Genomic DNA, 15381 nt, shown 5'->3' on the forward strand with positions numbered 1-15381 from the left:
GTTTAGTTGTGGCAGTATTACGTGTAGCACTTTGAATTCGAAGTTGTTTCACTAGTTTAAGTGAAAGAGAACGACCAGTGCCTTCATATCTGCAATTGTATTATTGTTAAATTAAAACACAACCTAAAATATAAATATAAATATTTTTAAAATAAAATATAACCATAGTCAGAAATAATGTTATGGTAAAAATACAATTTAAAACCTTTTGTTTAAATTTAATTTTTCAACACTTCAGTTACTTAACAACAGCGGCCTATACGTCTCATAAACTATTTAATCTGGGACGGGTCAATAACTGTTCACAATCATTGCATTAACGTGCATATATTTCCATATCCATATGTTTATACCAATATTACTTCTAAATCCTACATGTCAGATTGAAAACCGATTCTATAGGGTTGGGAGTTTTCCCTACAATTGTCTACTTGTCTTTTTAGTATCCAGTTTACATTGTGTGCTTGACTATAAGGTTACATGCAGATGCAATGCATTACTAGTATTACCCATTTATTGTAGAAGACATAAAAACTAGATAAGGACCAAGAAGACTCTGAACAAGTGGTAATGGAATTGCTGCAGCCTCGTCGATGACTAGCAGTTCCGCTTGACTGAGTTTAGCTGAGTCACTCGGGTGGATATACTAAAAAAAAAATTATAAATTAAAAAAACAAACAAACTTAAATAGATATTTATATAGCATTAACCAATTGTTATCATATAGTGGTAAAGTAGTCTATATGTTACTTTATCAGTAACATTTCGGTTTGTAATAATTTTAACAACTTCCAAAATTAGCAATAGATTTAGACCAGAGTTGGCCCATACCAGTAATGTTAGTGTTCCATGTTTTAAGCTTACCTGAATGGTTTGTCTATGCTCACGAAACACATTAACACGAACGATAGCTTTATTGAAGTCCGGATTTGTTGATTGAATAAGTTCATAATCCAAATGTTCCTGGAAAAAGAAAGGGAAAAAAGTCCTTTATTGAAAAATAAACATTTAATCTTAGGGCAGTCTAACTAGACAGGCAAATTACAAAGTTTGGTTTGATACATATTACATGAACTGTTTTTTTTCTCCTAAATTTTAGGCCTGTGCAGTATGCTAAAACAACTCTATGGGTAAGGTACATGGCACAAGATTAAAGATAGAGGTCAGAGTTGGCTAATTGCCCTAATATTAAAAATGGTTTACCAAAAATTTTAAGATCAACTTTGCATACACTTTTTAAGAGGATTAGTTGCTGTTTGCTAATACAGTTTTAGTGGAAACATATATTGTGCGTGTCAGAAGGAGTTTATAATTTATATACACATAACTTACTTGGTATTCTAAAGCATCAAATCCCTTAAAAACGAACTCAAAAAGTGTTTTAAGATTCTCAGGACTGGGAGAAGTGACAAAAATATTGGAATATCCAAACGCAACTGCGGCTGAAATTGCAAGTCCAAGCGTGGCAGATTTACCTCTGCCTCTCGCTACAAATAAAAAATAAATAAACTGTTTAAATTTAATTTGTATATATACATATATATATATACATATACAAAAAAAATTTTTTAAAAATAAATTTTTTAGGAATGTTCATTGGTTAAAAAAAATTTAAGTTAAAAATAAAGGTGGTTAAACAAGTTAAGTTGTTTTCCAAGAGTTTTTCCAACAAGGGAAAGTTGTTTTTCAACTCCGAGCATTTAAACCCAATTGGCTCTGAACTGGTAAAGTAATTAACCTTGAATGATATATTAATTATTCAAACCTGTAACCTCTAACTGCGTAGGAAGATGCCATTAAATATTAAATTGATGATGACTCAAAACTTAATCAAAAACAATGGTATTACCGGCGGTCATCACAACAGTGCTACGTAGGGTTTTCTCTGAGATAGCATCAACAAATTTGAGAAGGGCCTTTCCTTGGTCGATTGTTTTGCAGCAATTTATCACGCAACCAACTGGTTGCGTGTCCTAGGGTTGTAGAAAAAGGAAAAAAGAGTGAAAAAAGTAGATGCTTAGCAGAAAAGTTCCACAGTCAACCTTTAAAAATAATACCAAGAGAAGAATGGCAGCAACTTCTAGCCTCTAGATATGTCATAACAAATGATGGCACTTATCATGCGTAATGCGGCACCATTACAGTCATTATACCAAAGGTGCCTATTAAACCCTTGCACAAGATTTTAAAATATATTTAACTGTAATTATATTTTTTTATCATTAATGACCACCATATTGAACCAATGATCTATAAGCCTTCTGCCTAAGGTCACACACAACCATAAAGGTAGCAGTGCCTGAAATCAAACTCAGTTACCTTTTGTTACGAGCAGTGGCGCAGCCAGGGGGGATTTAGGGGGAACGACCCCCCCCTTTTTTAACCAATCAAAAAATTTTTGATTAAAACCCCCGCCATATTTTTTTTTTTCTGGCTGCGCCACTAGGTTCCAAACAGTAAACACCATGTCTTGAAGTCAGACAAATCTATATACAAAACAACAGCAATGTTTTAAGAACTAAATAGTTGTTGCTTACTTGTAGTGATTCTTTTAGATCAACCAGCTCTTTTTCTGATGGTGTGAGTGAATCTTCTGCAGGTTTTGGAGGGACTGCTTCAATGTTTTGTGAGTTAGTTGACACTGGCAATACATTCAGTTCATCATCAATTATAAGACAGTTATTACACGAAGCCACTGACAACAGAAACCTGTGATGAGAAATAAATTTTGTGTAGAAGTTATTTGAGTAAAAGGAACGCAGATTTGTAGTGTTAAATCTGGCATACCAAGGGGGGCAAGCCTACACTGGAATTTTTGACACTGCATTAATCAGTAAACAAAAAACCAATAAGTTAGATTTGTTTCACAAGAAAATGCATCTAACTATCCCTGTCTCCACTGGATTTTAAAAAGCTTTGTATCTATGCATGTATGTATGCTAGGGGTACAAACCTCTTATATTAAACCTGTGCACACACAAAATAATATTAAGAGACATAAAGCAATAAACTATCTCCAGATGATAAATTTGTGGTAAGTAACAGCTTTACATTCACTTTTTAGATGATCGTTTTTCGTAAAAACATTGTATAGGCAATATATTAAATATTTATATCAATATTTTCGAACTAAAATGCAACAAAAGATCACCTTTCATTGAATCTTCCCACCACATCACTATGAGATTCTGTACGATACCTTGCGTGAACATCCTAAGAAGATATTTTTAATAAATAAACAAAATTTTATTCCATCTCAATTTCCCCCAAGAGACTAATGGGTTCAAGGCTTGTCGCTGCTACCATTGTGGGCGTATGTGTCCTTAGGCAAGACACTTAACGGCAATTGATCCAACCAAGTGGTCACTAATGGATTGTTGTTCAAATTATCAGCCATACATAAAAAAATCACCCACAAAGTAACATACATGGTAAATCGTAAGCTGGCATTAGCTGTATGCAACAGAACACCAGTGTTATCACGACTGTTGTTTTCCGTCCAAGCGAGAATAAAGCAAGTTACATTGAAGAATAAGATAAATCTACCCACCATTGTCATTGTATAAAGCTGTTTTAATGAAGTCATGGATCTAAGCAAGAAACAGATGATACCACCACCTTCAACTGTTTCTATTGTTCGCGCAAGTAAATTTGGTGTTAATGCCTCAAAATCCTATAAACACAGATGGCATAATATCATTATCAGCCTCATACATAGGAATAATGTAATAAGAAAACTAGGCCTACATTCCAGAGACCCTAATATGTACGACTGTAGGACCTCACGCTTATGGATTACAGTTTCCTTCCCTTTTTTGTTTTTTCTAAAGTTAACTTTAAACAAAGGCAGCTGACATTTGAAAAATATATAGTGATAGCTGATAGGTAAAAAGGACCGCAAGAACATTTTCAAAAATTTGAACTGCTCACCATCTATTACAGACTGCAGTATACTATTCAGACTCACAGCCTATCTAAATGTTAAAGAGTGAAGACTATGTGGAAAATCACACTATATCTGCAGACACATTAAATTACCTGAAGAACACACATGCCATAAGTACTGCCCAATATTTTGTGAGTTTCATTGTAATAACAGTATCGGACATTTGTGGCAGCCACAAACAACTCGAACGGATCATTTTCTTTCAAATCAAGGGTCCCACTTGAGATTCTCTTTTGAATTTGTTTCATTTTTTTCTTTCTGTGCCTATACAGATGTTTACATGTATTTAATTGCGGTTTTAACTTAGGGGTTGGAGTTATGTTAGCCTAATATGTAAAGAACTAACGTCAAGGAAGATTCATTATTACCATCTAAGTTATTTAGTTAGCTGTTATGCCAGTACTACAGGTGTGAACATGTGAGATGTTTAAATTTTCCTTCTTGCCTATAAAAACATAGCACCACATGTCCACATCAGATTGGACAGTTTGTTTTTTGTGTGGAGGATATATTTTTTACACGAATTTTTCTTTAAGTTATTTTTTTGTGTGGAATGTCACTAATTTTGGGTTAATTTACAAAGCTATAACAGGGCAAATTGTCTACAAAAGACCAGTGTACAGATTTAAAATTAGCGAAATTGCTTGGATTCTTGTGGAAAATACAAAAGTCTAGTCAATTTTACAATCACGGCTTCACAAACAATGTAGCTTTTAGGATAATATTTCTACAAAAGCCAATATGTTTATGCCTATGGGTAAGTTATGTATGTATAAATTAAACATTTCTCTTACGTGCTAAACCCGAGTTCTTTTTTATAACACCACAATACTGAAGGACGAGCCCGAACTTGTGCTTTTGATAACATGTGATGGAGTATAACAACTTGGTTACGACACTTATCGCCGACAATAAAAAACATTGTCCGGTGTTTCGTGGCCACTCCATTTTCGACCAGTACTCGAATACGATTATCTACTTTTTTACGCATATTGGTGCAAGTAAAATGGTTTTATATCCAAAATACATAAACTTCCCAAACTACTACGTTTTCAATTTCTAGATTTTGTAAACATTACCACGTGGTCTACCATATGGTTTTCTATGTTTTTGAGCAATCGAAATAACATACCATTTACATACATGGTCGACGCCACATATATACAGCTCAGTGATCGACGCCCTACCACGCCCTACCGATGGGGACCAATGTTATTGCTATAGTATGCTACATAAGTAAACAAATTCAGTATGCTATAATATTAAATTGCCGGTTTACTTAATGCTTATTCTTTTGCTAGTTGTAAGAGCTCCTCTGTTTTCTAATAAACATTCATTACAAAGCTACGTTTTAACTGGCGAACATTTCACCATCGTTTTTATTTTGTTTCACGTTTTATGACATTCATAAATAAACGTTATTATCGCAACACAAAGTAATATGAAAGCAAATCCTCCAATGACCACAGTGGCCATCGTGATTCCGCTGATATCATAATGGTCTTCGTTATCTAGGAAGGAAAGTAGTTAGAGTAGGGTGGGGAAAGATGGGACACCGGTTTATTCTATTTTCATGTCACATTTGGTAGTAAACAAAGAACATTCGGAGAATTATAAAACCGTATCCTCGCAACTTGCATAGAACGTTGTTAATTGTTTAAAAACACGATCATCAGGATATTTGGATATTATGTGCTAAAGGGATACCATCTTCTCCCACCCTACTATAAAAACACCCGATCCGTCAACTTTCTTGCGCTTCAAGCGGACTTAAAATTGTCTAGCTTAGCGCTTCAAGCGGTCCTGTAATATTTTAGGCAATTTTAAGTCCGCTTGAAGCGCAAGAAAGTTGACGGATCGGGTGTATAAAAACCAACAACACAGCTATATAAAACAGTGTGGGGTAGAACAGAACGGCATACCATTGTTTCTTTATCTCGTAAACAGTTAACCAGCCCGCAGAGTCGTGCTAAAGCTCCGGTTACATAATTCAGTAAATATTCTTTGTTTGCCAACAAATTGGACGAGAAATATAATAAAAATCACATCTTACCCCAACATAGTATAGACGAAGACAATTATAAAAGTATACTCACCGAGAAGAACTGTCACAACTGAGGAATTTGGAAACGTGTCGGAAGAACCGAGTCCTACTTCTCCCTCAATGACATAAATCGGTCCGATAAGGATAACACTCGAATCTTCTTCGCTGGAGCGTTTAACAAGCATTCTCTTCTTCCTGGATCCTCCGAGATAAGCAGACGAATTACCGGTTACTGCAGATCTTACATATCCATTTCCTAGTGAACATCGCTGAAATGCATTGATTGTTTATTACCGCAGTATTAAATCGGCTAATCTTTGGTATTTTTAGAAACACCCTCGACAATTCAAACAAATCATAAAGGGCGCTGAGTTAATACGCAACTACAGTTAAGTGTGCATGGGATGCATACGCCCACAATATATGGTAGCAGCATCAAGCCCCGAACCATTAACCTATACGGGCTGAAACAATACTTTTAACAATATACCTGAAGTGTGGCTGGATCAGCTGCGGAAAGTTCTCCATGGATGTAAAAGCTTGTGCATGATTTGAACCGAGGTACTCGGAAAGATAAACAAACAGTATTGCCCATTCCGTTAAGATTGATCGACGTAGAAAGCACGTTCGCACTGCAGCCGTTTGTAACGAGTGAGATGTCATTAGATCCTGCGCTTGCTTGGCACGAAAGGTAAAGCTGTTTGACATACACAACCGTGTTCTATAACAAAAGTTGTATTTTTAAATTGAATTACAGTGTAGCTTGTATATAATGAAGAAGATGGAACGTGGTGCAAAGTAGATCATTTTTCCCATAAAATAATAATAAAATAATATGAATTCAAGCAAGGCGCCAATTAAATATGTGTTAAACAAGGAATACATTTATAACGGCTAAAACGGCATAAAAGGTGCTGCTGCTTTAAAGTTTAAATGCTCGGCAAATCACCACCGAAATGTTGCTGTAGCACATTACAACAATAAAGCTACAATGTTGATGGTTGTGAAATATGTATTTAATTTTTACCTGAGGTGGTTGCACTGACAAAGTGACGTGTATAATCTCGGCAACCGTGTACAATGCTCCATCATTCACTGTGAAGAGAGGCGGACAAGCGTTCGGGCAAGCACCGCCCACCTTACACAGCTCGACTGTTGCTTGTTGCTGAATGACCCCTGATAACTCATTGCGAATCGGGTCGACCCTGTATAGGTTTAGTTTCTCAAAAGAGTTATAACTGATCAAACATATGCCATAGAATTCTACACTTGTCCGATAGAATGTGAATGAACATGACATGTTTATCGTCGCATGCTTGCGGTGCAATGCTGGACAGCCGTTATATAACTTGGGTGTTCTTTTTATACATATTTTTCTATATGAATGGCATTCCATTAGGGAGGAGTGGGCTAAAAACAATGCACATAATTCAACAATTAACATTTGGTAAATGCAGAATACTCACGCCGGTCGCAAGCTTGTCACGATAGAATATTGATCGTTGTAAGTACAGATCCATGTTATTGCTGGAATCGGGATATCGAAAAGAGCTCCTTGTTGGTTGAGCCAAAGCTGGTTGGTGAATACATTGGAATCCATCTCTCTTGTGTAACTGGTCTGACAAGCGGAGAATGGCATTGGGATAGATATTGTATAATATCCATTCACCGGCGCTCTTACTACAGAAAAAATGGTTGTAAGTGTATATAGTATAGAGGGAGGAGACGGGGCACCTTTTAGGGTGGCTCATAATATTTAAATATCCTGATCTGTTAAGCATTTAGCAACGGTATTTGGGTAATAAGTGCGACAAGAAAATAAACTGAAAATGTGTCTCATCTTCCCCCACCCCACAAATACATAAAACATGCTAATTGAAAGTAAACCCGGTGAGTGCACTTCTAACAATTTACATTCCCCACCCTGTGTCAAAAAGTTAAATTTAAAGTAGTATATACAGTCATTTTAGACTGTGCAGCCAACAGAATTAAAGTTGTTTCCGTGGTTTGTTATTTTACATTAACAACCTTCGTTATAAAAAAATGTTTCGTAAGCCTATGTTCTATACCTGCACATGCGGAATTGGGATTGACGACTGCCTGATCATAACTCGGTCCCATGTATAAGTAACTTCTCGAAAGAGTGGAGTCATATTCCCTCACAAACCGTTCCGGAATCATAATTGTTATAGTGTTGCTTTCGCAAAGTAGCGTTGGCGGTGCTGCAAACAGAGTAACAAGCATTGCAGCATAATACGCCAAACAAAATTATGCATATTTGAGTAAAGATCAGTACGGTGTGAATATTTAGGCGAAGACTAAAGGGACCATATTTGGACGACCAAGCTTATAAGTACTTACGTATGTTGCATGTTTTGCCAATGTAACCAGCCGCACTCGAGCAAAAGAAACCTTCTGCATGTTTGTTCGAAGCGATACACGAACAGTCTCCCTGGCATGGGTTGGTACTACACACCGAAATAGGAGCGGCAACAGAAAACTGGCTCACGCACATGTTGCCGACACATTTATATTCTGGAGGACACTCGACTCCGAAAAAGCATTTCTCCGCTCGAGAAAGCTTCACCAGCAAGCTATACAAGCACATATGTCAAATTATATTAAACTTTCATAAGTGCCTTCGTAGACAGTTAATATACTTACCACACAAGCAAAACATATCGAAACATTCTTCTACAGCTGTCTCGGTGTATTCGGACGAAACTGTAATACTCTACGTCTTTAAAACAATCACAATTTACTGTAGTTTTAACTGAACAGATTTGACAAGGCAAGTCACACATAAGAAAACATCGAATTGATTAAACGAAACGTCACCAGAACGACATTCCAACGCCTTAATTACAAGATCTCATATATACACACTGATTCAGGAAATCTAAGAATACTGCTGCATTTTAAAAATGTTTCACTTGATCATATTGCTACACCGAAACTTCTATTTACTTCCTGCAACAAGTATTACCTTTAAAGTCTTTATAAACCTGATAGAAAACTGTAGAGCAGCTATAAGTATTGTAACACAAAGATTTACATGAAACGGTGTGTAAAAATCACACTAAGGAATTTGGTTCACGCGCTTTTTGTTGATTGCACCCTTCCGTAATAAAGCTTTGGTTTCGTGGATGAATGTTAGTTTCAACTCCATTTTAAGTAGCACAGTTCCAGCGTATATAGTTTTTTTTTGTTCAGTTATAAAATAGTTTAATCTTCCAAGATGAAATCCGTAATATTTATAAGGTAATTTGTATAGATTTATTTCATTTATGTTCTACATTTTTGTGCTATCCACGTTTGTATTAACACATGCTTAAAAATAGTAGTATTTACTCTGATATATCGTATTTGCCGCAGTTTATGCATTCTGTGGATGTCCCTTAATGTCGAAGCCGCGTGTACGACGAGTGTTGAATGTCCGACGAGCTACCAATGCGTCAGTGGGACTTGCATTGCGTCCAGCTTGGTAAACGTTAACAACTTAGTTGGAGGATGCACCAGTGATTTCGAGTGCTTGATAACTCAACGCTGTAGCAATGGAGTTTGTGTGGCGTCGAATACCGCAGATTCAAGTTCTGTTTGCAATCCAAACCCTTGTAAAGCAGTATGCCAATGCGTACCTTCATGCCGACACGAAAACGGCTTTTATTGCTTGAGTTCTTTAGTGAATTTGGGCAGACTCTGTACTATCCGTAAGTATGCAAATTAAACATTTATAAATTTGCAACTAACATTGTACTTCTTTTTAGCTTCTCCACAATTGGATTGTCAGAGCAACGCAATTAGAATCGATGTCCCGGAAGAAATGTTACGAGAGTATGGTGTCGGTTTGCCAGACACCCACATTTTTATGGGAAGCTTACCACCAAATCGAATGGATCAAAGAAACGGACCGGCAAACCTGGGCGCATGTGCCGGTAAGTGGTATTAGTAAATACTGTTCTATGGTAGTGTGGGGAATATGGGACATATTTTCATGGGTAGTGTGGGGAATATTAAACGTATTTTCATGCTATTTTCTTATCCTGTTTGGTAATAAGCAAAGAGGTATAAAACTTCCAGTGACCGATGTTCTTTTTTAAAAAAAAACGATCAGAATATTGGAAATTATGTCTTAAGGTGTCCCGTTCCCCCCCCACCCTGTTGTATATGTTTAAATATCTTTGGTTTTATTAGGTGAACTGTTGTTTAGCATTTCTCTTTTTTTAACTTCCCAAAGCCACGATATTTCGTGGCTAATACACTTCTACATTAATAGAACGTGAAAGTACAACAGTTTATACCTTTTATGTCACATGCAAGCAACGACCGCTTCTGGAGGATTTCTTACCATTACGATGCAGCTGCCATTTAATACATGCGGAACACAAATGGCACCAGACTCCGAGAATTCAAACGGTCAGGTGTTCACCAATGAAGTATGGTTAAACACAGACGGCGTTTTATTCGATGTACCCATTCCCGTATTTCGGTGGTCATGCACCTACAACTCGAACTACAAAGTTCTGGCCAGTATACGGCCTACGTAAGTTAAATTTTGTTGAGCTGTAGCCTACCTTTAAATTTACCATGCATTTTTTCTTAGAGTTGGGCCCATAAGGATCGATAAATTGGGGACGGTAGTCCAGCAGGCCAGCGTTGAGCTGTGCAAGGTAGCTTCAGCGTGTCCGGGCTCCTGCCCACCGCTATACAATGTCAATAAGGGTGCCGTGTACACTGTATCGGAAACCATCCATGCTTCCATCAGAGCAGTGCGCGACCAAAACAATATCGCGGTATAAAATGGCAATATACTCTATATATTCATGTTATTGTTCCTCTTCCCTCATAATTCATGCTATTTTCTTCAGGCTGTTACTACCGTTTACCTAAAAAATCTATACCTATCCTGCAACCGCGACCCCGGCTCCGTGGATGTGTCTTTGGTCACCAACGGGTGTGTTGAGAGCGTGTTGTCCACTTCAATAAGTCTCAACGGCGTCGGCAGCGTTGTTTGCGTTTCTTTTAGAGTTCCACGAATGTTAAGCTGTCAATCTTTCTACATCCACGGATCTCTTGCTTCCGGCACCACACCGATAGTAAGCATAAACAATCAAAATTGTTTACTCAAAATTATTTACTACTTATCAAGTCACTATCCTCACGATTTAACATTTTGTAAAAAACCCCAGGGCTGCTCGGCCAGATTTAGATCGGCAACGTCGGAATCCGATGCAGAATCCGTACCCGAAGTTGATGCTGTTTCCCAGGATCCAGATGTCGAGTCCGAGCCTGTCAGCAAAAGAAAACGTCGGTTTGCTTCATCATTCCGTTTAATAGACCCGACAAACCAAACCGGCGTTATTCGAGTCGGACCCATTACTATAATTCGCGGTAACAAGGGTAAAGCTCACTTTGAAGCTTTTCCAGTGGGCTCGGACATTTCAAAAAGGGGCGTTATGGTAAACAAGCAAACCACATTGACAGGTATTTAAATTTCCATATGCGTCCACGAACATAGTTAACTAGTTTAAATCTATTTTGCTAGATCCACAACCAGCATCCCCAGCTTTTTCACAACAGGCTGCAGTTCTTGTCACCTCCATCGTCGGAGGTTTTGCTTTGTTAATGTGTTTCATTTCGTTATATGTGTACTTCACCAGAGTACGTACAGTTTCCAAATAAATTAATTTTCCTTTCGTATATGAATGTTATGTGGGAGGGTATAGCCGACGGTCAGACTGTGACCAGAAACTGAAAAATAGGAAACTAAAGGCTTTAAATGTGCAGGCACGTGTACGGTCGCCGACGGTAAATCGCAGATTTTCAATTACCGATATCCCTTTGGTGCCAGCTGCATATACTATAATTGGGCAAATAAACTCTGTAGATCGAACAACAATCCTCGCGATAAAAAAGTTTCGTGCTATCACACCCCGGGGCGAAGTTCGACCAAAAACAAAAGGTACCCTACCTTCTTCCGGCAAGACTGGACTCCTCTGTTGTCGGGCTTTAAAGTTGAAGTGCGATATTGGCGCCAATCTAGCACGTCGCAGGCGTAACTATAGCTGTTTCTTGGCACCTTTCTTAGCGCCTGAAAAATAAAAAATTATAAATAGTAGAGTTCAATTTCATTTAATAACAGACCTATTGTAACTATAGAATGCTACGTTTACTGAACATAAGACGGTTATACAGGCATGCTAATTTATTTGTTTGGTCAGGGACTACAAAGAACTGCTTTAACGACAGGCATCTAAATAAACATTTAATTCTACCAAGACAGGTGAAATAATACCACAAAGTAACGTTTCAGATTCGGTGTAGCCCAGAGTCGTATAAACACCTATTTCTATGGCTCTGGTGTAGCCTACCAAGAAAGAACATGTGAAATACATTGTTTGGTACATAATAACGGTATGGCGATTTTATTATTGGTAAAGTTTCCCTTTTGAATTGCTGGATTAAAAGATAGTTTTCAGAAAGTGTACTTCTAACCAATTACTTAGTGTGTGTGTTAACTATATAGAATATTTAAGTACTTGTAGTTTAGAAACTAATGGATTGGGGAGCAGTGGTGTTCTAACGACAGTAATTGAGTACACGTCCCCTATACTTCTTGGAACACGATGTTTATGAGTCAGGCGCGCGCTCGCTTTTTTGCCATTTGTGACGTAACAGTAACCCGGATGACGATTTCGTTGCAGCGAAAATCTAGGGAACAGACAAATTAAAATCCTCGCTCCTGATTGGCTAAGCAAAACACAAGCGCTTTTTTTCCACCAACCTCGCGTTTTCAAGGCGCCTGCGTGTCACAGATTTAAGTTGCCAGTTGTTCAGAAACATGGCCTGTTTTTGGTAGATTTTACCGATATAAAGGTTACATGTTAAGTCAACAGGACTGCAGTTTGTCAAGACATTATATTGGTGTATTTTTGTTGGTTTCTTGCCATTAACTATCGGCGTTTTAATCTAACATATCGCGGTTCTACTTTCTACGCAGGTTGTATAAGAAATCCTAGTTTACTGTAATTCCGTTATCGTATTTTCAATCCCACAATTCACAACAATGGCAGACAAGCTAGATTTATCCCTTGACGACATTATCAAGATCAACAAGAAAACAAAAACCGGCGGTGGACGGGGAAGAGGCGGTCGCCGTGGTGGAAGAGGTGGTGGCGGCGCTACTGGCGGAGGTGTTGGTCAGGCCCGCAACAAACGAGGTACAGGAGCATGGTCACCTGGCAAGTCCAGTGAAATCTGTTGCTTCAGAGCAGTAGATAAAGATCGGAGTCCGATTTGATATTTATGGAACTTTTTGAACTTTGGTTTTATTGTGGAGCACTTTTTTGCGACTCAATTGCAAAAAAGTAGCGCGCAGCGGCGTAATGACGCTTGCTGCTGAAATTTAATTCGATGGATTATTTGCAGTAATGTCGCCGGTTCAGTTACCTGGTGTCTCATTGTGTATGCCTTCTTTTATTGGGTAATATCAATGAAACGGCATCTGCAAGAGGCTTTCCAGCAGTTCCTGTCTTCGGTTAATGTGTTCTCAGAGCACCTTGTTACTATATATATCCCTCACACTACTTTATTGGAGTTTCATTGAGCCTTCAGCACTATAGTAGTACCGAGCTTGCTGAAATGTCGTCTTGGGGCGGTATTTCAGCTGTGTAATTCTCTTCACTTCTACACACACCACATGAAACCAACCAACCTCGTTTTCCTTCATTGGACGATCTATTAGGTGGAGGAAGAGGTCGCGGACGTGGAAACCCCAGGCAATCCTACACAAGAGGAAAAATGCCAGCCGACAGGTGGGAGCATGACATGTACAAGAACGGGAAGCCCGGAAGGGGGCGTGCACGTGGTGCAGGGACCATGGAAACAAGGTATTAATATGTATATATATCTAAAAACTCGCATTTCATATTAAAAAATCACTTTTTTTACCTTAATGATTTATTTATGTATATTTTGTTTTTAACAGATCAACTGGAGGAATTGGAAAACTGCTGGTGACGAATCTTGATTTTGCCGTGTCTGATAGCGATATCACCGAATTGTTCTCGGAATTCGGTGCTCTGCGCAAATCAGCTGTTCATTATGATCGGTCGGGCAGGTCACTAGGGTCGGCAGATGTCCATTTTGAAAGAAGGAGTGATGCAGCAAGGGTATACTTGTGTGGTCAACTGCACAGAGATCTATAACACCTTAACCACAATACTAACTGGTTGTTTGCATTCCAGGCACTGAAGCAATACAATGATGTACCACTTGATGGGCGAGTCATGCAAATTAGATTTGTCGATGGAAATTCTCCTTCTAATGACATGAATGGCCGTATTGGTCAAAGGAAACCAGCACCCAGTGGTGGTGGTGGCGGCGGAAGAGGCCGTGGTGGACAACGTATGTTTACAGTTTAGCAGCCTCGCATTTAACCAATGCTGTTTGATTTAATAAAGTAAAATATACTGTTTTTCAGCTAAAAGAGGAGGTTTCAGAGGCAGAGGCCGCGGGCGTGGTGGTGGACGTGGCCGAGAGCCAAAAAAAGAGGTTTCGGCTGAAGAACTTGACAAACAACTTGATGACTACATTTCTAAGATGGAGGAATGAATGTTTTAACTTGTGCTTCACAATGATAACATTCTAACAGCCACTGGTCGCTGAAATCAGCTTTGTAAAGTGCATTTTCAATAATCGACGAATTTGGATCAAATTCCCATTTTATCCACTTGATTTTTTGTCTCGCTTGAGTTACGATATAATTCGTACTTTTAGCTTTCGTGGAAGAACTAGTTCACTAACCAGCTTGTTGTTCGTTTTATATTTCACTTCGTAAATACATGCTTTTATTTAGAAAACGTGTCCATTTTGGTGTAGTGGGTTATCGGCTGTAGTGTAAATCACTTTCTTTTCGCACGAATAGTTGTAGAACATCCACCACACATACTAATAAGTCATTCCAAAAAGATTTTGTAGTTGGAAATGATGATAGAGCTATTAACAAACTGGCAATAAAAATGAAACAGGAAAATGTTATTGAAGTTACCAGTCTGATTTATTAACGAGCTAGCAATAAAAATCAAACAGAAAAACGTTACGAAGTAGTGTAATAGATTTAAAGCGCGTATCATGGATTGCACCAACATTAAAAAGCATGTATATTATGAAAGCCACCATCAAGCATGTTGCTCAGAGCTATGTGGTAGATCAGTGTAAGTTTTCCTCCTACAAAGTTTAATAAATAGTTCCGTTACTTATTTATTCTTGACAATGAATGCTTTATCCTTGTGTGGTGGTCAGCAAAACTAACACCGGTGTTTTGTTTCATACACCTCATGTTAGCTTATGAGTTACCACATTGTTGGTAATTAATGGAATACAATTTAGA

General features: G+C 38.0%; 5 protein-coding genes across 5 annotated transcripts in view; 2 read left to right on the forward strand and 3 right to left on the reverse strand.

The window, feature by feature from the left end:
- The window catches only part of LOC100179811 (RNA cytidine acetyltransferase), an 11317-nt gene extending 6256 nt beyond the window's left edge, over window positions 1-5061 (reverse strand). Inside the window, exons 1-10 of the mRNA XM_018811640.2 lie at window positions 4741-5061; window positions 4039-4210; window positions 3551-3673; window positions 3152-3213; window positions 2538-2709; window positions 1850-1973; window positions 1333-1487; window positions 865-963; window positions 510-646; window positions 2-89 (exon numbers count right to left, since the gene is read on the reverse strand). Coding sequence (XP_018667185.1) covers window positions 2-89; window positions 510-646; window positions 865-963; window positions 1333-1487; window positions 1850-1973; window positions 2538-2709; window positions 3152-3213; window positions 3551-3673; window positions 4039-4210; window positions 4741-4937 — 1329 coding nt within the window. The 5' untranslated portion in view covers window positions 4938-5061. The remainder of the gene's footprint in view (window position 1; window positions 90-509; window positions 647-864; window positions 964-1332; window positions 1488-1849; window positions 1974-2537; window positions 2710-3151; window positions 3214-3550; window positions 3674-4038; window positions 4211-4740) is intronic.
- A 230-nt stretch (window positions 5062-5291) lies between these two features.
- LOC100179854 lies at window positions 5292-9002 on the reverse strand. Its single transcript, XM_002131896.4, has 8 exons — window positions 8655-9002; window positions 8352-8584; window positions 8060-8212; window positions 7457-7670; window positions 7018-7195; window positions 6481-6711; window positions 6043-6259; window positions 5292-5457 (listed from the first exon to the last, which is right to left on the reverse strand). Exons 1-8 carry the CDS (start codon window positions 8792-8794, stop codon window positions 5336-5338), a joined length of 1488 nt encoding a protein of 495 aa, XP_002131932.2. The 5' UTR covers window positions 8795-9002; the 3' UTR covers window positions 5292-5335.
- Window positions 9003-9191: 189 nt separating this feature from the next.
- vc182 (transmembrane protein Vc182) lies at window positions 9192-11687 on the forward strand. Its single transcript, NM_001105548.2, is given in 8 exon segments — window positions 9192-9251; window positions 9366-9700; window positions 9758-9925; window positions 10311-10533; window positions 10594-10783; window positions 10859-11086; window positions 11180-11474; window positions 11536-11687. Coding segments are annotated over 8 exon segments (1599 nt in total). The 5' UTR covers window positions 9192-9228; the 3' UTR covers window positions 11673-11687.
- A 1273-nt stretch (window positions 11688-12960) lies between these two features.
- On the forward strand, window positions 12961-14851 carry LOC100175132 (THO complex subunit 4-like). The gene is made up of 5 exons (XM_002131924.5): window positions 12961-13210; window positions 13735-13879; window positions 13978-14161; window positions 14237-14396; window positions 14473-14851. Exons 1-5 carry the CDS (start codon window positions 13057-13059, stop codon window positions 14601-14603), a joined length of 774 nt encoding a protein of 257 aa, XP_002131960.2. The 5' UTR covers window positions 12961-13056; the 3' UTR covers window positions 14604-14851.
- A 176-nt stretch (window positions 14852-15027) lies between these two features.
- Window positions 15028-15381, reverse strand: part of LOC100186540 (glucose-6-phosphate exchanger SLC37A2) — a 5976-nt gene continuing 5622 nt past the window's right edge. The window contains exon 15 of the mRNA XM_002119198.5: window positions 15028-15270. Coding sequence (XP_002119234.2) covers window positions 15244-15270 — 27 coding nt within the window. The 3' untranslated portion in view covers window positions 15028-15243. The remainder of the gene's footprint in view (window positions 15271-15381) is intronic.

Source organism: Ciona intestinalis, chromosome 4 (assembly GCF_000224145.3).
Source record: "Ciona intestinalis chromosome 4, KH, whole genome shotgun sequence".
In the NCBI taxonomy this organism is placed as follows: Eukaryota; Metazoa; Chordata; class Ascidiacea; order Phlebobranchia; family Cionidae; genus Ciona; species Ciona intestinalis.

Coding starts and splice junctions, on each gene's coding strand:
- LOC100179854 (XM_002131896.4), bottom strand. CDS start 8,794: ATGTGTGACTTGCCTTGTCAAATCTGTTCAGTTAAAACTACAGTAAAT. Junction 8,585..8,654: donor CGATATGTTTTGCTTGTGTG/GTAAGTATATTA, acceptor GTGCTTGTATAG/CTTGCTGGTGAAGCTTTCTC. Junction 8,213..8,351: donor TGGCAAAACATGCAACATAC/GTAAGTACTTAT, acceptor CTCTGTTTGCAG/CACCGCCAACGCTACTTTGC.
- LOC100175132 (XM_002131924.5), top strand. CDS start 13,057: ATGGCAGACAAGCTAGATTTATCCCTTGACGACATTATCAAGATCAAC. Junction 13,211..13,734: donor TCAGGCCCGCAACAAACGAG/GTACAGGAGCAT, acceptor ACGATCTATTAG/GTGGAGGAAGAGGTCGCGGA. Junction 14,162..14,236: donor GAAGGAGTGATGCAGCAAGG/GTATACTTGTGT, acceptor TTTGCATTCCAG/GCACTGAAGCAATACAATGA.